Here is a 24,021-nt window from a genome sequence, read left to right as displayed (position 1 = left end):
CCAAACATTTAATCTTTAACATGTGGTGTTTTTCCGCAGCGTGGTACCGACTCTACTCGCATTTTTGGGGTTTTCCATTACAAAATAAACGTCCCTGGTTCCTGCTACCAGGGACTTGTTGTAGTACTACCTCAGTCGAGGCTCCAAGCTGCTGAGGAGACACCTGCAGACTGCTGATTGGTCGGAGAGAATCGTCTCTAATCATTGCAGACTGCTGATTGGTCGGAGAGAATTGTCTTATCGCTGCAGACTGCGTTTCGAGTCGTGTCATGTTGTGGCGAGTCGGGCGTGGCGGTCGTGGCGTGGTCGTGGCGTGTCAGCGTGCTGGCGTGTCGTGGTGAGTCGGGCGTGGTGTCGTTATGTCATGTCGTGGTGGCGTGTCGTGATGGCGTGTCGTGGCGTGTTGAGTCGTGGTGGTCGGGCGTGCGTGGCGTGTCGTGTCATGTCATGTCGTGGCGTGTCGTGGCGATCGGGGCGTGGCGTGTCGGTTGTCATGTCGTGGCGTGTCGTGGCGGGTGTCGTGGCGTGTTGGTCGTGGCGTGTGTGGCGAGTCGTGGCGTGTGTCGTGGCGTCGTGGCAGTCGTGGCGTGGCGTGTCATGCAGTCGTGGCGTGTCGTGGCGTGCGTGTCGTGGCAGGGTTGGTCGTGGCGTGTTGAGTGTGGCTGTCGTGGCGGTGCGTGGCGTGTTGTGGCGGTCGTGGCGGTCGTGGCGTGTGTGGCGTGGTGGCGTGTCGTGTCGTGTCAGTCGTGGCGTGGTGTGTCGTGGCATGGCGTGTCGTGGGTGTTGAGTCGTGCGTGTCGTGGCCGTGTCGTGGCGGTCGTGGTGCGTGTCGTGGCGTGTCTGGGAGCGTGGCGTGTGGAGTCGGTGGCGTGTTGTGGGCGTGGGCGTGGCGTGTCGTGGCGTGTTGAGTCGGGTGGCGTGTTGGTCGTGGCGTGTCGTGGCGTGTCGTGGCGTGTGACGTAGGGCGTGGGGCATGTCGTGGCGTGATCGTGGCGTGTTGAGTCGTGGGTGCGTGGTTGAGTCGTGGCGTGTCGTGGCCTGTCGTGGCGTGTCGTGGCATGGCGTGGCGTGTTGAGTGCGTGTGGCGTGTCGTGGCGTGTCGTGGCGTGTCGGGCGTGTGTGCGTGTCTGTGCGTGTTGAGTCGTGGCGTGTTGAGTCTGGCGTGGCGAGTCGTGGCGAGTGTGTCGTGTCGTGGCGAGTAGTGTGTGTCATGTCGTGGCGTGTCGTGGCGTGTCGTGGCGTGTTAAGTCGTGGCGTGGCGTGGCGTGTCGTGGCGTGGGTCGGGGTGGTGTGTCGTGGGTGTGGCGTGTCGTGGTGTCTGGCGTGTCGTGTCGTGGCATGCGTGTCGGGGGTGTTGAGTCGTGGCGTGGCGTGGCGTGTCGTGGGTCGTGTCGTGGCGTGTTGAGTCGTGGCGTGTTGAGTCGTGGCGTGTCGTGGCGAGTCGTGTCGTGGCGAGCTGTTACCAGCGGTGGAAAAACACCGTTAGAGACGAGAAATATAAAACCAGTTCAGCGGAATCCATTTTGAGACAAAAACAACTTAAATCAATAGCATAGACGAGTTAAAACAGTCCCAACCTGAACCCCCCCCCCCGCCCCCACTGCCCCCCCCACTATGTCCATAAGAAACCCTCTACATCAGGCACTTGTTGATTGGTCCATGACGGCTCCGAACCGGCCAATCACAAACAGCGAGCGGCCTCCGACGATCCCGTCCTCTCATTTAACTAGTCCAGGCAGTGCCTTAGCGTCCCTCTTCCGTCTCCTCTTCGGCGCCACCCTGTCCTCCTCGTCCTCGCCGTCGTCGAGGCTCCGGGCGCCGCGGTAACCCGGCTCGCCGCCGTCGTCGTCCGGGGCGAGCGCCGGGTCGCCGGGCGCCACGGGCCGCGGCGCCGGGTAGCTGGGCTCTAGTAGCGGTAGGGGTCGTCCTCCTCGGCCTCGCCGTAGCTCTGGAAGACGTTGGGCGGCAGTTGGACTGCGGGGACAGCGCCGCGGTCAGTGACATCTTCAACCTCTGCGTCGCCCGGCAACCGCGCGGCGAGCCAGCCAGCAGAAAGACAGCGAGAAGCCCGGAAACAAAGATGGCCGACCACACCCCGCCACCACAGGAAGCAGCGTTTTGGATTGGTTTGTCGGGGTTTGGTTGGGTTAGTGGGACGGGAAGAGGGGGGGGCGGGACGAGAAGGAAGGAGCAAGACACACAGATTACTTGATTGACAACGGTTACCCAGGTTACGGACTGAAAGCAGAGTTAAGGGGGAGGGGGGGGGGTTGACAACTGCAAATTAAAAGTTAAAGTGAGTTTTAATGTGAAAACCTTTGTGCACATGTCTCTTAAATTCCACCAGGCAATTATTGGATTAGTTGTCTATTAATTCACATTCAAACCGTCTCAATTAAAGTTTTCAAGTTGTATTTTTTTTCAAATTAAAAGTCTGTTAAAACAACGTGCAAATTCTATATTAATTAGTTGTTGTGCAGAGGAGCTTTCAGGACCTCAGAAGAGTTTTTTTGGGCTGTTACGGGAGTTTATGTCAACAAAAGGGAAGCTGGGGATTTAATGAAGAGGATGGTCGTAATCTAGAAGACAAAGTCAGAAGAGGACGAATGTTTCAGGGCGAGTTTAACAACATCTGCAACATCTCTTCATTTTAACCCCAACCGGTAGTCAGACACCGCCTACCAAGAGCCTGGGTCTGGGTCTGGGCCTGGGTCTGGGCCTGGGCCTGGGTCTGGGCCTGGGTCGCTGGGCCTGGGCCTGGGTCTGGTGGGCCTGGGTCTGGGCTGCTGGGCGGTCTGGGTCTGGGCCTGGGCTGGGCCTGGGTCTGGGGGGCCTGGGCTGGGTCTGGCTGGGCTGGCCTGGACCTGGGTGGCTGGCCTGGGTGTCTGGTCCTGGGTCTGGGTCTGGGCCTGGGTCTGGGCTGGTCTGTCTAGCCGGTCTGGGTCAGGGTCTCGGTCTAGGCCTGGGTCTGGGCCTGGGCCTGGGCCTGGGTCTGGGTCTGGGCCTGGGTCTGGGTAAGGGTCTGGGTCAGGGTCTCGGTCTAGGCCTGGGTCTGGGCCTGGGCCTGGGTCTGGGTCTGGGTCTGGGTCTGGGCCTGGGTCTGGGTCTGTCCCAGGTTTCTGTCTAAAAGGAAGTTTTTCCTCGCCACTGTGGCCCTGTTGCTTGCTCTGGAGGAAACTACTAGACCTGTTTGGGTCCTTGTAAATTCTGGAGTGTGGTCTAGACCTGGTCTATCTGTAAAGGGTCTCCAGATAACTCTAAAATTGAATTGAAATTGAAACATCTGCAACATCTGGGGCTCAGCTCTGTCAGATCCCTTCCATCTAACCTCTCTTCACTGCTCGTTCATTAAGGTTTAGCATCACACAGAATAAAGAGACATGCATCTAACAAAGAAGCTGTGCATCTTCAAATGTTTTATGGCTCTGAAAGGGGACATGGGGGGTGTCTTCCGTGAGGGCTCCGGGGCTCCTACACACTGCCTGCGTGGCCTGAAACTAGCACGTAAATAATGAGCACAACGGGTGCGTGGCGACCCCTTGAACTCTTAACTCTCATCCACATTAAACAGCACAAATCAGCTGGTTTAACAAAGAAACATCACGAGCGAAGCAGCAGATACACTTGCTCTCATTTAGGCTCACAACTACAATCCGACTGAGCGACTAACCATCACATCATATCCCTATAATGCACACACCGGGCCGCGCTGTGGCTACCCCGACACAAGCACCGACTAAACGGGAGTAACCGTGAAACATAAAGCACAACATGGTCACCTGGACTACATCAAAGGAACACTCTGGAAAACGTGTGCATGTTAGAAAAAGAACCGACGGCTACTTTTCACGCGACGCACAAGCGTGTTGGAAGCGTTTCCAGGCAAAACAGAAGACGAAAAGGGTCCTTTTGACACAAATCCACTTTAATAAATGACATGTTGATGCTTGATAGTCTCTAGGTATTGACATCAATGCAGATGTAAATGTCATTTAAAAATTAATTAATGATAAAGCACCTGTCAACACAGAACAAAATATTCTGTCGAGTCGTGGCGTGGCGTGTCGTGGGCGTGTCTGGTGAGTGGCGGCGTGGCGTGGCATGTCGTGGCGTGTGAGTGCAGGGCGTGGCGTGTCGTGGCGTGCGTGGCGTGTGTGCGTGTCGTGGCGAGTCGTGGCGTGTCGTGTCGTGGCGAGTCGTGGCGTGGCGAGTCAGGGCGTGGCGAGTCAGGGCGTGGCGAGTCAGGGCGTGGCGTGTCATGTCGTGGCGTGTCGTGGCGTGTCGTGGCGTGTCGTGGCGTGTTGAGTCAGGGCGTGGCGTGTCATGTCGTGGCGTGTCGTGGCGTGTTGGATGTCGTGGCGTGTCGTGGCGTGTCGTGGCGTGTCGTGGCGTGGCGTGTTGAGTCGTGGCGTGTCGATGTCGTGTCGTGGCATGCGTGACAGTGGAGTGTCGTGGCCCATGTTGCGTCAATATGGCAGCTGTCGCGACGTCTGTCAGGACGCCCGTAGCGGACGCGTGGCGGTGTGCGGGGCCTGAGATCGTGGCGTTGGCGTGTGAACAGAACAAATATTCGGCCCAATTTTGCCGTCAATACTGCAGCTGCAGCGCCACGTCTTACAAAGGAAAACGCCACGCAACGGACACGCAGGCGGTGTGCAGGAGGCCTAGGAGAAATCTTTCTTGGCACGTGAAAGTATCTTAAAGTATCGAGACACCGATCTGAATACCAGTTATTCAGCTGACAGAGTCATTAACAGACTTAAAAACTATTTCATGCTGTGATTGTGCACTACTAACTTTGGCCACAGTGCTTTGCTAGCCTTGAGCGTGACTTATAAATGTAAACGGACCGTTCTTATATTATATATCGCGCTTCTCTAGTCTTAACATACAACACAACGCCACCAAGCCATGGCTGACAGACCGAAGCACACATCACGCTTCAGAGTGGTTTCTTGTGACAAGAGACTTTTGGGCACAAGAAGAAGAAAAACAATCAGTCCCCCATGTCCCTGTAGGGTCTCCGTATTTTAACATCGAATGTCAACGTTACGAAGGACTCAAAGGGAAGTGACACCCCTTCCGGTCCCTGCAGTGTTGTTTCAGCCTCTGCAGCAGGTAAAGCTCCGGATCCCTATTTATGTTGCAGAGTTAGTGAAAGTGGCTCAGCTGTCACTGAGGTACTGTTCTGAAGAGGAAGACTTGTGAAAAGGAGGCGAGGACAGACAGACAGAGAGATGGACAGAAAGACACAGACAGAGGACTGATTACAACATGCAGATACAACATGCATTTAACATGTAAAGATGACTCATGTCGGGTTTCCTTTAACCGTCAGGATGAGTTACATCAACGTGTTTCCAGGGTTTTGAAGGCCTGTTCTCGGCCTGGTGTTCAGTATGTGACGACAGCTCGGGGGGGGGGGGGGGGGGGTCGACTGTGAAGCTGCGAAAATATATTTCCCGTGTGTCTTCTCCCGTGAGAGGGTGAGAAAGTTCCCCTCTTTCTGACGCTGGAGAGCAAATCAACACGTAGCAGATAGAAAAGCTGCCAGCTGACACGTTCATGTGAATTTCCACAAGTGATTGTTGCATTTTGAGGGTGTACGGACGGGGAAGAGGAACCTCCATGCAGCATCTCCGGGGCTTTGAGGTGAATTCACCCGATAACACTTAGTAAAATGTTAACATGCAGGAGTCGGCCGGTGAGTTGGTCACCAGGTAGTTATTGTTTCAGCCTTAAAAAGGTCCAGTTCACCCAATTCATAAGGAAATTTTCTCACTTAAAGGTGCAGTACGTAAGACTTATAAAACTAACTTTGTCATATTTACTGAAACGCTCCCTATGTTGGAGTAGAACTACATGAAGCAGGTCATTTAAAATCTTAATCTGGCTCCTCTGGCGCCCCCTACAGCCTGTAGTGTGATTTGCAAAAATCCATTGCGCCCTGTTCAGATGCACCAATCAGGGCTGGGGGGGGGACGCGAATTTCATTCTCCCTTGTGGGGGGAGGGCTAAGGAGATTGTTTTGGGATTTGACAAAAAGGGGGGAGGGACAGAGAAGTAGTGGTTCAAATTATTTGGCTAAGTCCTGGATCTTCAAATCCCACCTACAGCTACCTGGAAATCCAGACGCACCCTAGCGGCAGGGTGGCCTAGCAACTCTCCGTTGGCTTGAGAGCTGGAAAAACCAAATTCTGGTCCGGCCCCTCGGATTGAGCCCAGCCAATGGGGAGCTCCCAGACCCAACATCTGGATGTGGGTCTGGCTCGTCAGGCTAACCTACAGCACCTTTAAAGCAAGATGTCGAGTGTTTTTTAGTTTAAACCCAGCGGAAAGAAATTCCTCTTCCAGGTTTCTGTTCTGTTTTGATACATGTTTACATCTTTATCTCATAATAAAGTTATTCAAATAATATGATTTGGGTGACGTGACTTGTAGGAGGAAGACAAAAATAAACTCAAATTATAGAACTATTGAAATCATAACTGTACATCTAAGGATTTGAGTTTCTCGTGCATTGCAGACATGCAACCTGAACACAAAGCCGTGTGATTTCAAGGCGTTTCATGTTCCCCCCTCAGACCCACGGCGGCTCCAGAGACGCGCCCCCTGTTTAACCTGGCGACAGCTTTTCAACATGAAAAGGAGCCGACTGAATTAAACGGTACACACACCGTCCTTCAATCCAAAATGCATTCTCAGCAGCGAGAAGCTTTTCATGCTCAGTCACAGTTTAAAACGCCTGCACGAGCAAACAAGCTTAAAAAAGATTTTTTTTACATTCAACATGGTGTCATTATTGAAATAACCTCTTAATTCACCAATTTACATGTGGAGATATGCTGCTCTATACACGCTAAAAGTAGTGATTATTTACATGGAGTCTGGTGGAGATATGCTGCTCTACACACACTAAAATAGTGATTATTTACATGGAGTCTGGTGGAGATATGCTGCTCTATACACGCTAAAGTAGTGATTCTTACATGGAGTCTGGTGGAGATATGTGCTCTATACAGCTAAAAGTAGTGATTATTTACATGGAGTCTGGTGGAGATATGCTGCTCTATACACGCTAAAAGTAGTGATTATTACATGGAGTCTGGTGGAGATATGTGCTCTATACACGCTAAAAGTAGTGATTATTTACATGGAGTCTGGTGGAGATATGCTGCTCTACAACACTAAAAGTAGTGATTATTTACATGGAGTCTGGTGGAGATATGCTGCTCTTATACCGCTAAAAGTAGTGATTATTTACATGGAGTCTGGTGGAGATATGCTGCTCTACACACACTAAAAGTAGTGATTATTACATGGAGTCTGGTGGAGATATGCTGCTCTATACACGCTAAAAGTAGTGATTATTTACATGGAGTCTGGTGGAGATATGCTGCTCTACACACACTAAAAGTAGTGATTATTTACATGGAGTCTGGTGGAGATTGCTGCTCTGTATCCCGCTAAAAGTAGTGATTATTTACATGGAGTCTGGTGGAGATATGCTGCTCTACACACACTAAAAGTAGTGATTATTTACATGGAGTCTGGTGTGTTTGGTGATGGTGATTTCGGGGCGTTTTCATGGTGAAAAAAAAAGAATTAGAATAATAATCTGAGTCTTAAGTCTGCACATTTGTTCTCGCTCAATACTGGACCAGCGTCAAAGACTTTGGTTCACATGAGTCCCTTAGACGACTGGACCATACCTACCTCCAACATTGTAGCCCATACAGGAGTTCTGGTCGCAGTAGCCCGGAGGCCCAGTGGAGCCGACGGGTCCGGGGACCCCGGGACGACCAGGGGTCCCAGGATTTCCAGGCCGCCCTGAGGGACCCTGGCTGCCAGGTCTGCCCTGGCCTGGGGCTCCTGGGAGGGGGGGGGGATTTGTTAGAAATCATCAGGAGATTCTGGTTCAAATCAGAAGATTCTGGTGTAGGGTTTACGGCTCAGTGTGGTTTTATGTACCGGGGGGTCCTGGAGGTCCTCTGGGGCCCTGGACTCCAACACCTTGAGATCCTCTATCACCCTTTTCTCCTGGTTGACCTGGAAACACAGACACACACACACACACACACACACACACACACACACACACACACACACACACACACACACACAGCCACCACACACACCGACACAACAAAACACCACACACACACACACAACACCACACACACAGACACACACACACACACACACATTCATACACAGACAGACAAACACACACAAGCACAGCGCTGTTAAACTTTCATATTTTATCTACGTAGTATTACAAGAATTACGGTATTCTTTCACATTTATTATTGGCCCCTGGCCGGCCACCCAGATACATTTTGGCCCTTCATATGAAAGAATTTGGACACCTCTGTACTAGAACATGTTAACACGCTTTCATGTTTGACCCTTGTGTTGTCCTCCAGGGTTAAAAACGGACAAAAATCAAGTATCTCAGAATCCAGATGCTGATCAGGGAGCTGTGTGTACCTCGTTCTCCCGGTTGCCCGTTCTGCCCGTTCTGTCCGGGGAAGCCTGGTCTTCCTGTGGGTCCCTGTTCTCCCTGGGGCCCCGGGGTTCCCTGTCTACCAGGCTCTCCGGGGGGTCCCGGCACAGTGCGGATGGACACTGGCGGACTGGGCGCCTGGTTCAGGATGGAGTTGTAGCGCTCCATGTGGCCTGAAAACACAACGAGGGATGAATCCCCAGAAGACTGAGACTACTGGAACTGGTTGGTTAGTGATTGATGACTTATTGAAACTCCATTAATTGACTCCTTGTGTCTTAAAATAAAGGTTTAAAATAAAATAAAATGGATTAAACATTCAGGCTCGAGTATTATAGTAGTGTCTGTTAGTGTGCGGTGCGTAAACACAACAATCTGTTCAACGTTGATGGCAGTAGTCCAGATTTTCTCAGCTTGGTTTGTTTTGCTACAGTTGCATGGCCAGGCCTTCTAGCATCAGTGATGTAGCTTGTGTGTGTGTGTGTGTGGTGTGTGTGTGTGTGTGTGTGTGTGTGTGTGTGTGTGTGTGTGTGTGTGTATGTATGTCTGTATGCGTGTGTCTCTGTATGCTTGTATGTGTCTGTCGGTCTGTGTGTGTGTGTCTGTGTTTCAGACTGTCCGTGTGTGGTTGTGTGTGTGTCTGTCTGTATGCATGTACAGTATGTGTCTGTTTGAGTGTGTGTGTCTGTATGCGTGTGTCTCTGTATGCTTGTATGTGTCTGTGTGTCAGACTGTCCGTGTTTGTGCGTGTGCCTCTATGCATGTGTCTGTGTGAGTGTCTGTGTGTGTGCGTGCGTGTGTGGTTGTGTGTTTCTTTGTGTCAGTCTCTGCGTGTGTGTGTCATGAAGGTCATATAATGGAACTGGCTGAAATATATATTACCACTATGTTAGAGAAAAATGGGACACACACACACCACACACACACACACACACACACACACACACACACACACACACACACACACACACACACACACACACGCGCCACACACACACACACACACACAAAACACACACAGCACTAAAAGAACTGGTGACAAACGTACTGTATTTCTTACCGACAATGCATTTTTTACTTACTCTGAATGAGCTGCTCACAGACCTGCCTGGCGATGTCCTGGACCGACGCTGTCGACTGCAGATCACCCTGGAGACACACACACACACACACACACACACACACACACACACACACACAACACACACACACACACCACACACACACACACACACACACACACCACACACACAGACACACACACACGTAGAATCACGGTTCATCTAATGACAGAACTGCACAGGCTGAAAACAGGCTCCACATCAATGTGCCATACAACAAAAATCTGGTGTTTTTTGAAAATTAAACTATGTCAACCTATTCTGATATAACCTTAAAATACAGTTATGGACCTGAACATGAGCAGAATATGGGCGCTGTATTTGATAATTCCCCAAAACAGATAGTATGAGTGATTCTTAAATCCTTATTTTTTTTATTTAAAAGTAGTGATTATTTACATGGAGTCTGGTGGAGATATGCTGCTCTATACACGCTAAAAGTAGTGATTATTTACATGGAGTCTGGTGGAGATATGCTGCTCTATACACGCTAAAAGTAGTGATTATTTACGTGGAGTCTGGTGGAGATATGCTGCTCTATACACGCTAAAAGTAGTGATTATTTACGTGGAGTCTGGTGGAGATATGCTGCTCTATACACGCTAAAAGTAGTGATTATTTACGTGGAGTCTGGTGGAGATATGCTGCTCTATACACGCTAAAAGTAGTGATTATTTACGTGGAGTCTGGTGGAGATATGCTGCTCTATACATGCTAAAAGTAGTGATTATTACATGGAGTCTGGTGGAGATATGCTGCTCTATACACGCTAAAGTAGTGATTATTACATGGGAGTCTGGTGGAGGTATGCTGCTCTATACACGCTAAAAGCAGTGATTATTTACATGGAGTCTGGTGGAGATATGCTGCTCTATACACGCTAAAAGTAGTGATTATTTACGTGGAGTCTGGTGGAGATATGCTGCTCTATACACGCTAAAAGTAGTGATTATTTACGTGGAGTCTGGTGGAGATATGCTGCTCTATACATGCTAAAAGTAGTGATTATTTACATGGAGTCTGGTGGAGATATGCTGCTCTATACATGCTAAAAGTAGTGATTATTTACATGGAGTCTGGTGGAGATATGCTGCTCTATACACGCTAAAAGTAGTGATTATTTACGTGGAGTCTGGTGGAGATATGCTGCTCTATACACGCTAAAAGTAGTGATTATTTACATGGAGTCTGGTGGAGATATGCTGCTCTATACACGCTAAAAGTAGTGATTATTTACATGGAGTCTGGTGGAGATATGCTGCTCTATACATGCTAAAAGTAGTGATTATTTACATGGAGTCTGGTGGAGATATGCTGCTCTACACACACTAAGTATGTGTCAGGTTCCTGAGGTGTTTCTCCATCTCGTCCTAACTGCTGACGCTGTGATCACACGGGAACGTTTCTGTGAAGAATAATGCCTTTTCTGAGAAAAACAATTGATTCTGCATATTCAGAATATTTTTAGTAGTCCTTAATCTGCCTGTGTGAACGTGCTAATGAGTCACAACGTGGAAGAGATCCACAGCTTTATGTCAGCAGATTTGGCTGTTTTTTTGACGCATGGCCCGTCGCCAGCTGAGCGAACTGTTGCCGAGGTTTTACATTTTAAGAAAAGAATAAAAACAACGAGCCATCCGCCTGCAGCTCTGTTACCAGATAATCATCTACAGGAACTCTCAAGTCAATTAACCCTCTAGTTGTCTTCCCGTCAAAACTGAAAATCAACCTTTTTGTTGACGCGTTTTAATCAATGTTTTTAACTTATTCTCCTGTTTTTGTCCCTGTTTTCAACACTTTTGATGCTTTTTTTTTTGACGTTTTGAACACTACGTAACACTAACTTATTACTCTTCTTTTGCAGTCATCCACATCTACAAACAACAGAGCAACGTGTTGAAATTGACTGAATTCTCCTTTAAATAAAGGTTAAATTAAATATATTAAAACAAATTTGACTGGGGAACAGACTTAGATAAACAAGTGTTTCATTTGTTAAACACAACGCTTAGTATTGTGTGTGGACTGGAACACGCATTAGGGAGAACATTACACATATACTGAGCTTCTCACCAGATCTCAAAGGGAGACCGGGGGTCTCCCTTCGAGATCTGGTGAGAAGCTCAGTCCTCCGAGAGGAGCTCGGAGTAGAGCCGCTGCTTCTTCACGTCGAAAGGAGCCAGTTGAGGTGGTTCAGGCATCTGGTAAGGATGCCTCCTGGGGGGGTCCCTAGGGAGATGGTCCAGGCACGTCCAGCTGGGAGGAGGCCTCGGGGAAGACTCAGGACTAGGTGGAGGGACGTCCAGCTGGGAGGATGCCTCGGGGAAGACCCAGGACTAGGTGGAGGGACGTCCAGCAGGGATGAGGCCTCGGGGAAGACCCAGGACTATGTGGAGAGACGTCCAGCAGGGAGGAGACCTCTGGAAGACCCAAGACTAGGTGGAGGAACGTCCAGCTGGGAGGAGGCCTCGGGGAAGACCCAGGACTAGGTGGAGGGACGACCAGCTGGGAGGAGGCCTCGGGGAAGACCCAGGACTAGGTGGAGGGACGTCCAGCTGGGAGGAGACCTCTGGGAAGACCCAGGACTAGGTGGAGGGACATCCAGCTGGAAGGAGGCCTCGGGGAAGACCCAGGACTAGGTGGAGGGACGTCCAGCTGGAAGGAGGCCACGGGGAAGACCCAGGACTAGGTGGAGGGTCGTCCAGCTGGGACGAGGCCTCGGGGAAGACCCAGGACTAGGTGGAGAGATTATATCTCCAACCTGGCCTGGGAACTCCTCGGGACCCCCCAGTCGGAGCTGGTTGATGTGGCTCGGGAAAGGGACGTTTGGGGTCCCCTGCTGGAACTGCTGCCCCCAAGACCCGGATTACGCATGTATCTCCTTCTCCATACTAACTTCTCTTCATGATAATCTGTCCATGTGCATGTGACGTCTCTGGGTGTCCATATCCTGTGTTTTAACCCTTGTGTTGTCGTCCCGGGTCAAAAAACGGGCTAAATCTTTGACATTTTCGTCCCTTTTTCAAACTTTTTTTTAGTTTCCACTACCACCACCTTACTAGTTTTACTAGTCTTTGGAATTCATGGTCAATAACCCTCATTAATATAGAACTATACCTAATATTTGAGTTAACAAAGCTGAAATTATGAATTATTTTGACTAATAGTTAAGATCAGAGGAGTGAAAGTGATCAGTTGTATTTGTAAAGAGCGTTGGAAGGAATCCAATCCATTTTTTATGGTAATTTGGTTAAAAAGAAACTCATATTTCAGATACAGACATTTTTTAAAGGGGTCAGATTTGACCCGGGACGACAGGAGGGTTAAAGATGTGACGTCTGTTCTGAGTGACGGAGCAGCATTTTCACCATTTCCTGACATCTTAGAGTCCGTACAACTAATCCGTTAATTCAGAAAATAATCCACAGATTATTTGACAATGGAAACAATCGTTAGTTGGAAGAACAACAAGAAACCACTTACCCGTTCCCCTTTGTCCCCTTTGGTTCCAGGAGGACCCTGCAACAGAGACGCATCAATGAAAAAGGATGAAAACACCAACGTGTGACGGGTTCAACGCTTCAGACACAAGGTTGAAAAAGCAAAGGATTCTCTCTCTCTCTCTCTCTTCACGTCTGAAAACAACAAACAAAAGACTCGAGTCCAGTCTTGGACTCAAGATCGTTTTTTTATGGTCTTGGACTTGTCTCGGACTCGCTAGTATTTGGACTCGGACTTGTCTCGGTCACTGGTCTTGCCAGATGTGGCTTCTTGGCTTCTGGTCTGGACCGAGTCCAGGTGTCTTGATGATGTTGATAATAATATTGGAGGGAAAGTGAAACCCAAAATGATTGTCTTGATACTGTCATGCATAAGACCTTTATTCTGTCCTAGACTCGGTCTTGACTCAGACTCAAACCTCTTTGGACTCGGTCTTGACTCGGACTCAAACCTCTTTGGACTCAGTCTTAACTCGGACTCGAACCTCTTTGGACTCGGTCTTCTGTGTCTGACAGACTCTCTCTGTGTCTGTCTGGCAGACTAGCGTACCTTAAGACCGGACAGGAAGCAGGTAATCCTGCAGGCAGACTAGCGTACCTTAAGACCGGACAGGAAGCAGGTAATCCTGCTGGCAGACTAGCGTACCTTCAGACCGGACAGGAAGCAGGTAATCCTGCTGGCAGACTAGCGTACCTTAAGACCGGACAGGAAGCAGGTAATCCTGCCGGCAGACTAGCGTACCTTCAGACCGGACAGGAAGCAGGTAATCCTGCTGGCAGACTAGCGTACCTTCAGACCGGACAGGAAGCAGGTAATCCTGCAGGCAGACTAGTGTACCTTCAGACCGGACAGGAAGCAGGTATGCAGGCAATCCTGCAGGCAGACTAGTGTACCTTCAGACCGGACAGGAAGCAGGTATGCAGGCAATCCTGCAGGCAGACTAGTGTACCTTCAGACCGGACAGGAAGCAGGTAGTCCTGCAGGCAGACTAGCGTACCTTCAGACCGGACAGGAAGCAGGTAGTCCTGCGGGACTGACACTACTTCCTGTCTCCTGTATTGATCCCCAGAGGGGAAATTACAACTTACACTCTGCTTTGTTTATTTAAAAAAATAAAAAGTAAAAACCTCCATACTTGTGGCCCATAAGGGGGACGGCCCCCCCACACATAGGAAGGCATACTGTTACAGGTCTCCTCAGACTCACCGGGGGTCCCAGTTCTCCCTGTTTTCCTGAAGGCCCCGTGTGACCCGTGGCCCCGGGGGCTCCTGGCGTCCCCTGAAGAGAAAGATTAAAAAAAGAGGATGAATCAGAATCGGAGTCGACTTTATCGGCCATGTTTGTTGATATTTACGATATACGAGGAACTTCACTCCGTTTACACAGAAGTTAAATAAAAACACAAAGTTGTTTTATTCTGCAGGCTGCAAAGATGAATCTACACTGTAAAAAATGTCTGAAATATCCAGTTATGTCCTTCAGATTTCACAGTAGAATGCTGTAAAGTTACAGTACAACCTTGTCGCCATGACAACATTACAGTAGTCTCAGTATTACTGTAAAAAAACAACAACAACACAGTAGTCCAAGTATTATTGTAAAAAAAAAAAAAAAATCACAATATAGCCACTATAGTACTGTAAATAGTACAGTAAACTACTGGATTTTTACAGAAGGACAGACCGGTAGAAAGATAGAAGGAAAGACAGAAAGACAGAGACAAAAAGAGACAGAAAGAGACAGAAAGAAAGACAAAGGAAGAAAGAACGACAGAGAGACAGAAAGAGACAGAAAGAACAACAAAGAAAAAAGAGAGACAGAAAGAGATAGAAAGACAGACAGAATGGCAGAAAGAAAGACAAAAAAGACAAAGAAAGGCAAACAGAGACAGACAGAACGACAAAGAAAGAAAAAACGACAGAAAGACAGACAGAAAGAGATAGAAAGACAGACAGAACGGCAGAAAGAAAGACAAAAAAGACAAAGAAAGACAAAGAGACAGACAGAACGACAAAGAAAGAAAAAACGACAGAAAGAGATAGACAGAGACAGAAAGAAAGACAGAAAGAGATAGAAAGACAGACAGAAAGAAAGACAGAAAGAGATAGAAAGACAGACAGAAAGAGATAGAAAGACAGACAGAAAGGGACAGAAAGACAGACAGAAAGGTAGAAAGAAAGACAAAAAAGACAAAGAAAGACAAAGAGACAGACAGAACGACAAAGAAAGAAAAAACGACAGAAAGAGATAGACAGAGACAGAAAGAAAGACAGAAAGAGATAGAAAGACAGACAGAAAGAAAGACAGAAAGAGATAGAAAGACAGACAGAAAGAGATAGAAAGACAGACAGAAAGGGACAGAAAGACAGACAGAAAGGTAGAAAGAAACACAAAAAAGACAAAGAAAGACAAAGAGACAGACAGAACGACAAAGAAAGAAAAAACGACAGAAAGAGATAGACAGAGACAGAAAGAAAGACAGAAAGAGATAGAAAGACAGACAGAAAGAAAGACAGAAAGAGATAGAAAGACAGACAGAAAGAGATAGAAAGACAGACAGAAAGGGACAGAAAGACAGACAGAAAGGTAGAAAGAAAGACAAAAAAGACAAAGAAAGACAAAGAGACAGACAGAACGACAAAGAAAGAAAAAGCGACAGAAAGAGATAGACAGAGACAGAAAGAAAGACAGAAAGAGATAGAAAGACAGACAGAAAGAAAGACAGAAAGAGATAGAAAGACAGACAGAAAGAGATAGAAAGACAGACAGAAAGGGACAGAAAGACAGACAGAAAGGTAGAAAGAAAGACAAAAAAGACAAAGAAAGACAAAAAAGACAAAGAAAGACAAAGAGACAGACAGAACGACAAAGAAAGAAAAAACGACAGAAAGAGATAGACAGAGACAGAAAGAAAGACAGAAAGAGATAGAAAGACAGACAGAAAGGGACAGAAAGACAGACAGAAAGGTAGAAAGAAAGACAAAAAAGAGAAGGAAAGAAAGACAGACAGAAAGAATCACAGTAGTCTAAGCATTACTGTAAAAAAAAAGAAAAAAAAATCACAACACAACTGTAAATAGTAAACTACTGTATTTTTACTTTTTTTCATCTGATGTTGTGTTTAATTGTTTTGTATTTTACAGTAAAATACGTATAATACTGTAAATGGAAGTCCGGGACCGTTACTGTGAAAAGAATTCACAGGTTGTTGCCAGTAAGTTACTGAATACGATATAGATGATAAGACACTGAAAACTGTCAGATGAAATTTTAATTTTTTTACAGTGTGTTAGTGAGTCCCTCACCATGGTCCCTGAGGGTCCCGGTCTGCCCGGCGGGCCGTCTTTACCCGTCAGGCCCTGCGGACGGCAAGAAGGAAACACACATACAGGAACGTTTAGATGATGCGTTCTTAACCCTCGGGCCCTGAGGCCATTTTTACAGTTTAATTTCCGTCTGGATTTATTTTATAATAACTTGTAAAACATCAACCCTGTTGTCTACAGTCAAGATATGAACCTCATTTTCTTCAGGACAAACTGGGTTATTAGAATATTTGGGTTGCAGTGAGGTCACTTGCATGTTAAAAATGGTTGTAGGGCCTTAAAGATGAATAAAAAAATAAATAAATAATGAATCTTCCAGATATGTATTGATATCACAGACATATCAGTAAAACCTCTAAAACACTTCTCATATGTCCTGGGAGTCACACTGTGAAGAAATAATCATCATAACTTATACAGTTGACAAAATACATGCATTTTTTCCAAAAAAGTCAAGACGCTTTTGCTCTCATGACATTTACTTATGCCAATAATAACATAATAATGTCATATTTATTGATATTACACCCACAGCAGTGTTATACAAGCAAATATGTGTCTAAATAGTGCATTATTTGGCCTTCCATAGAGTATATAGGCATTTTTGTCCCCTCTGGCCTTCCATACAAGAGGGGTGCCTTTATCTCCCATATATGGGCATGTACTTCCTGAAACAATAGACGGGACAGACAGATAGAGAGACGGAGGAGCGAGCCAGCGGCAGAAATGAGCCAAAACGCGATGAATTATGGACATAAAGTGGACCAATCTTGGATTTAACAGTATGGATTTAAAGCCCAAAGAGGCTGAAGTTCCAGGCTGGCTCTACCAGGTGAGCTATCCAGACGCCTCTTTCACATGGTTTAATAACAAGTACAGTTAAGTAGGGGGGAAGATGGGATGCAGCTAAGCGGGAAAAATCAGATAAATTAACCCTGGTGTTGTCTTCAAATCCAGGACCCTCTCGTGTCCCTCGGGTCAAATTGAGAGAGAGAGGTAAGATTTTACTTCATAATCTTTTAACAGATATTGTCTTTATCTCAGTTTCCAACAGCTGAGATAACATCTATGTTCAGGGAATGCATCAGTCTCTGCTAGCACACTATTAAAAGGGGCAGTGGGTTTTTTGTCATAAGGTTATAATTCATGTTAAAAATCCACTATGGAAACAACATAAGTGTCATATCCAGAATAATGTTCTGAGTCAGGAATACATGTTTATCTCAGGAAATAAGGAAAGGACGCTGATTTCAGGTAGAAAACATGGATCTTGGACCAGTTTTCTTTCTCGTAAACATTTGACAAAGAGATGCTTTACACCGGTTCCTGTCGGGTTCTTCACATTTCGGATGTTCAGTGTTTCTCAGGCCGAGGACCCCCTGGCTGAAAGAGAGAGGGACCCCTGCAAAAGTACGATAATCCGTTGAAATTTCAAGGGCCAGGGGATGAGGAAGAAGATTAAATAGATCTACCCCCAAATGTTTGGGTTACACACGTGGAGAAGGCACAGTAAACCTTAGCCTGCGTGGGCCCTGCATTTTCTGTTTTTTAGGAGAAAATTCAATAAAAAATTTTACGAGTTTGGTTTTTTTTTCGACAGGGGTTCCCCCATTTTTGTCATTTTTTAAACATTTGTCGGTTTTCGAGCCTTTGAATTTTTTGGGGTTTTTCCCAAATTCCCAGAAGCTTGTTTTTTTTTTAATTTTTGTCAATTTTTAAATTTGTGTCACTTGTTACATTTGTCTTTTTTTTTTGAATTTTGGCATTTTTTAATATTTGGCACTTTTTTTCGTTTGACACTTTTAGAACTTTTGGACATTTTGACACTTTTTAAATTTTGGTCCTTTTTTAAACTTTCATTTTTTTGTAATTTGGGATTTGTCAATTTGTAATTTTTGTAATTTGAAATGTCATTTTTTTGTTATTTCAAAATTTTTTGTCTTTTGTAATTTTTGGTCCTTTTTCATTTGTCATTTTTGTAACTTTTGTCATTTTGTCATTTTTGTAAAATTTGAATTTTGCAATGTACTTTTGTTACTTTTGGACATTTTTGCAATTTTCAATATGTGTAATTTTTACTTTTGCATTTTAGAACTTTGGAATTTAGACCTTTTTAATAATTTGATTTTTAGCAATGTCACTTTTTGTATTTTGGTCATTTTTTGTCTTTGGAATATTAGCACTTTTTGTTTTTGGTCATTTGACATTTATAATTGTAAGGTTAGCAATTGCACGTTTTTGAACTTTGGACATTTTTGTAATTTTCAATATTTGTGACTTTTACTTGCAATTTTTGAATTGGAATTGCAAACTTTTAAAATATTGTATAATTTGTTACAACTTCATTTTGAACTTTTGGACATTTTGACAATTTTAAATTGTGCCTTTTTACAATTTCACTTTTTTGGTCCTTGGCATTTTGTCATTTGAATATTGGTAAGTTTTGCAATGACTTTTTGTTACTTTCGAAATTTTTGTCATTTAATATTGTGTCACTTTTAATTGTCACGTTTGTAACTTTTGCATTTTGTCATTTTGTAAAATTTGTAATTTTGCAATGCACTTTTTGTTCTTGGGACATTTTGTCAATTTTCAAATTTGTGTCACTTTTTAAATTGCATTTTAGTAACTTTGGAATTTAGACACTTTTTAAATTTGTAAATTTTTAGAAATTGTAATTTTTTGTTATGTTGGTCATTTTTTGGTTCATTTTGGAATATATGTACTTTTTTTTATTTGCATTTTACATTTTTAAATATTGAATGTTTGCAATTGACTTTTTTGTAAATTTGGACATTTTGTAAATTTTCAATATTTGGTCACTTTTTTACATTTGTCAATTTTTTGTAACTTTTGGAATTCGAACTTTTAATATTTGTATAAATTTTTTAAACTTCCACTTTTGGAAACTGTTTGGAAATTTTGCACTTTTTAAATATTTGGTCCCTTTTTTACAACTTTCACTTTTTTTGAACCTTTGGACTTTGTCAATTTGTAATATTGTAATTTTTGCAATGTACTTTTTGTTACCCCTTTTTCGAATTTTGTCATTTTTAATATTTGTGTCACTTTTTACATTGTCACTTTTTGTAACTTTGTCATTTGTCATTTTGTAAAATTGTAATTTTTTGCAAATGCACTTTTGGTTACTTTGGCATTTTGTAATTTTCAATTTGGGGGTCACTTTTTTACATTGTCCTTTTTAGTAACTTGGGAATTGAACACTTTTAAAATTGTAATTTTAGCAATTGTCACTTTTTGTACTTTTGGCATTTTTTAATTTTGGAATACTATGTCAACTTTTTTTTACTTTTGGTCATTTTGACACTTTTTAAAAATTTTGTTTTGTTAGCAATTGTCAGTTTTTTTTAACTTTTGGACTTTTTGTAATTTTTTCAATTGTTGTCATTTTTTAATTTGTCACTTTTTTTGTCAACTTTTGGACTTTTCTGACACTTTTTAAATTTGTTAAGTTTTTTAAAACTTCACTTTTTGTAATTTTGGACATTTTGACACTTTTTAATATTTGTGTCCTTTTTTAAAACTTTCACTTTTTGTAACCTTGGACTTTTGTCAATTTTGTAATATTTGTAATTTTTTGCAATTGTCCTTTTTTGTTACTTTCGAAATTTTTGTCATTTGGAATATTTGTGTCACTTTTTATTTGTCACTTTTTGGAACTTTTTGTCATTTTGTCATTTTGTAAAAATTTGAATTTTTTTGCAAATTCACTTTTTTGTTACTTTGGGACTTTTTGTCAATTTTTAAAATTTGGGGCATTTTTTACATTTGTCACTTTTTAGTAACTTTTGGACATTTTAGACACTTTTTTAATAATTTGTAATTTTTTAGCAATTGTCACTTTTTTGTTACTTTTGGTCATTTTTTTGTCATTTTGGAATATTTATGTCACTTTTTTGTTACTTTTGGTCATTTTTGACACTTTTTTAATAATTTGTAATTGTTTAGCAATTGTCACGTTTTTGTAACTTTTGGACATTTTTGTAAATTTTTCAATATTTGTGTCACTTTTTTACATTTGTCAATTTTTTGTAACTTTTGGACATTTCTGACACTTTTTAAATATTTGTATAATTTTTTTACAACTTTCACTTTTTTGTAACTTTTGGACATTTTTGACACTTTTTAAATATTTGTGTCCTTTTTTTACAACTTTCACTTTTTTTGTAACCTTTGGACATTTTGTCAATTTTGTAATATTTGTAATTTTTTGCAATTGTCACTTTTTTGTTACTTTTCGAAATTTTTGTCATTTTGTAATATTTGTGTCACTTTTTTACATTTGTCACTTTTTTGTAACTTTTTGTCATTTTTGTCATTTTTGTAAAATTTGTAATTTTTTGCAAATGTCACTTTTTTGTTACTTTTGGACATTTTTGTCAATTTTTCAATATTTGTGTCACTTTTTTACATTTGTCACTTTTTAGTAACTTTTGGACATTTTAGACACTTTTTTAATAATTTGTAATTTTTTAGCAATTGTCACTTTTTTGTTACTTTTGGTCATTTTTTTGTCATTTTGGAATATTTATGTCACTTTTTTGTTACTTTTGGTCATTTTTGACACTTTTTTAATAATTTGTAATTGTTTAGCAATTGTCACGTTTTTGTAACTTTTGGACATTTTTGTAAATTTTTCAATATTTGTGTCACTTTTTTACATTTGTCAATTTTTTGTAACTTTTGGACATTTCTGACACTTTTTAAATATTTGTATAATTTTTTTACAACTTTCACTTTTTTGTAACTTTTGGACATTTTTGTCAATTTTGTAATATTTGTGTCACGACCATAGAAAGCTTATCTTCAATGTGTAAATCAAATGTTTTTTTCCCCGCTCATAAAAAGGCCAATTTACATTTGCTATTAAAATGTTGAATTCATATTGACGTGTGTTTTCAGACATTTAAAAAAATAAAATAATTCACATTTACATTACATCATTTGGTGCCCCCCCCCCCCCCCCGCACTAGGGTCATGGACTGAGAAAATGCAGTCTGCCTAGTGTAATGTTTCCAATTGATTGGCTCGGAGTATTTGTAGTAGTATTTGTAGTATTTTGGTGTTTGGGGGACTCACCCTGGGTCCTGGGGGGCCGTCTCTGCCGGGAGCTCCGGCTCGGCCGGCGATTCCCTGAAACAGAGAGGAGAGCAGCTCAGGTTAACACACACACACACACACACACACACACACACACACACACACACACACAAAACACACATACACACACACAAAGAGGCCAAATCCTCACATTTTAACACAGACATCAAGATTTAACCCTTGTGTTGTACTACCGTTAAAATTTTGAAATGAATTTTTTTTAATGAAAGTAGAGATTTGTACTTGGCAAAGAGCGTTGGAATCAATCATGTTATTTTGGGAAATTAAAAAGAACATGATATAGGACAACATGAGGACAACATGAGGACAACATGAGGACAACATGGGGACAACATGGGGACAACATGAGGAAACATGGGGCACATGAAGACAACATAAGGCAACATGAGGGCAACATGAGGACAACATGAGGACAACATGAAGCAACATGAGACAACATGAGGGACAACATGAAGACAAATGAGGACAACATGAGGGCAACATGAAGACAACATGAAGACAAATGAGGACAACAATGAGGACAACATGAGGAACATGAAGACAAATAAGGACAACATGAGGACAACATGAGGACAATGAGGACAACATGAGGCCAACATGAAGACAACATGAGGACAACATGAGACAACATAAGGACAACATGAGGACAACATGAGGGCAACATGAAGACAACATGAGGACAACATGAGGACAACATGAAGACAACATGAAGACAACATGAGGACAACATGAAGACAACATGAGGACAACATGAGGACAACATGAGGACAACATGAAGGCAACATGAAGACAACATGAGGACAACATGAGGGCAACATGAAGACAACATGAGGACAACATGAGGACAACATGAAGACAACATGAAGACAACATGAGGACAACATGAGGACAACATGAGGACAACATGAAGACAACATGAAGACAACATGAGGACAACATGAGGACAACATGAGGACAACATGAGGAAAGCAAAAAAATTTGATTAGCACAAACCTTTTGCAAATGGCACCATTATTCAAAATCTGACAACTGCTTGCTTCCAAAAGGTATTTTTATTATTTTTATTATTATTATTACTATAATTATTATTACTATTATTATTATTATATTAGTCCCAGTAACAGAGGAACATGACTCCTGGGAGGCTCTCTTCATGCAACAGACCGCTGACCACTGACAATCCTCAACAATTCGTTTTTATCTCGGACAAAAAATATAAAAATATAAATATTATAAGTTTGTCAGGAGACGGTAGACGCTCTCACCTGTAGTCCTTGTTGTCCACCTTCACCTTTCTGTCCTCTCTCTCCCGGAGAACCCTGCACATCAAAACTATCCTTTACCTTTCTGACTGTATGGACATAGTTAACATAACATGAAATAGCCTTAATATCATAGTTGCATTGGTGTAAAAATGACGGTGTTTTTTTGTAAACGTACACTATGAATTACTATTGGAAAATGTCACCATGAAAATTAACATTCAAAATAAAAACCGTTAAATAAATGGAGAGAAAGTGAAAGTGTCTATGGAGTGGAGGTGGTGTCAGAGTTTTACTGCCAGTGATGTGGACCTGAACTCTATGGGGGGGGGGGGGGGGGGGGGGGGGGGGGGGGGGGGTTGGGTCTTACTGGGGGTCCTATGATGGAGCGCCGCTGGGTCCTTGTGGTCCTTGGGGTCCCTGAGGCCCAGGTACACCTGTATCACCTACCGGACCAGTTGGCCCCTATAGAGAGAGAGAGAGAGAGGGAGAGAGGGAGAGAGAGAGAGAGAGAGAGAGAGAGAGAGAGAGAGAGAGAGAGAGGTAATTATTTAGACTAAAATTAAAGTAAAGTTCAGTATGTTGATCGATAATCACAGACATGTCAACTTTTACTCAACAAATGAGGAAGATCTGAGGCCCTTTCATAGAGTGGGCTACGTATTACAGCTGTGCATATTGCAGATGTGCATGTTACAGTGTGCATATTGCAGATGTGCATGTTACAGGTGTGCATATTGCAGATGTGCATGTTACAGGTGTGCATATTGCAGATGTGCATGTTACAGGTGTGCATATTGCAGATGTGCATGTTACAGGTGTGCATATTGCAGATGTGCATATTACAGATGTGCATATTGCAGATGTGCATATTGCAGATGTGCATATTGCAGATGTACTTATTGCAGATGGCATATACAGATGTGCATGTTACAGCTGTGCATATTGCAGATGTACTTATTGCAGATGTACATATTGCAGATGTACTTATTGCAGATGTACTTATTGCAGATGTACTTATTGCAGATGTACTATTGCAGATGTACTTATTGCAGATGAACCTTTTTAGGTCCAAACCCAAAACCTCTCTCTTTCTTCTGGTTTTAATGAGTAGCAGTGGTGCTACTAACTTAACTTCCTCCTCCTGTTGCTAGGCAACCTTT

The 24,021-nt window shown here is 43.6% G+C and overlaps 1 protein-coding gene across 1 annotated transcript; it reads right to left on the bottom strand.

Annotated features, from left to right (window-relative positions):
- Positions 1 to 1,273: 1,273 nt before the first annotated feature.
- On the bottom strand, positions 1,274 to 23,296 carry LOC116704628 (collagen alpha-1(XIV) chain). The gene is made up of 11 exons (XM_032540251.1): positions 23,229 to 23,296; positions 22,862 to 22,915; positions 21,555 to 21,608; positions 16,434 to 16,487; positions 14,335 to 14,406; positions 13,111 to 13,146; positions 9,589 to 9,655; positions 8,491 to 8,679; positions 7,972 to 8,049; positions 7,717 to 7,872; positions 1,274 to 2,013 (listed from the first exon to the last, which is right to left on the bottom strand). Exons 4-11 carry the CDS (start codon positions 16,434 to 16,436, stop codon positions 1,907 to 1,909), a joined length of 708 nt encoding a protein of 235 aa, XP_032396142.1. The 5' UTR covers positions 16,437 to 16,487; positions 21,555 to 21,608; positions 22,862 to 22,915; positions 23,229 to 23,296; the 3' UTR covers positions 1,274 to 1,906.
- Positions 23,297 to 24,021: the final 725 nt, after the last annotated feature.

This window comes from Etheostoma spectabile, chromosome 16, assembly GCF_008692095.1.
Source record: "Etheostoma spectabile isolate EspeVRDwgs_2016 chromosome 16, UIUC_Espe_1.0, whole genome shotgun sequence".
NCBI lineage: Eukaryota > Metazoa > Chordata > Actinopteri > Perciformes > Percidae > Etheostoma > Etheostoma spectabile.
The sequence above is the reverse complement of the archived record's forward strand: the minus strand, read 5'-3'. Positions and strand labels throughout refer to the sequence as shown.

Coding starts and splice junctions, on each gene's coding strand:
- LOC116704628 (XM_032540251.1), bottom strand. Junction 9,656..13,110: donor AAGGGGACAAAGGGGAACGG/GTAAGTGGTTTC, acceptor GTGTGTCTCCAG/GGTGATCTGCAGTCGACAGC. Junction 8,680..9,588: donor CTGTGAGCAGCTCATTCAGA/GTAAGTAAAAAA, acceptor TTGTGTTTTCAG/GCCACATGGAGCGCTACAAC.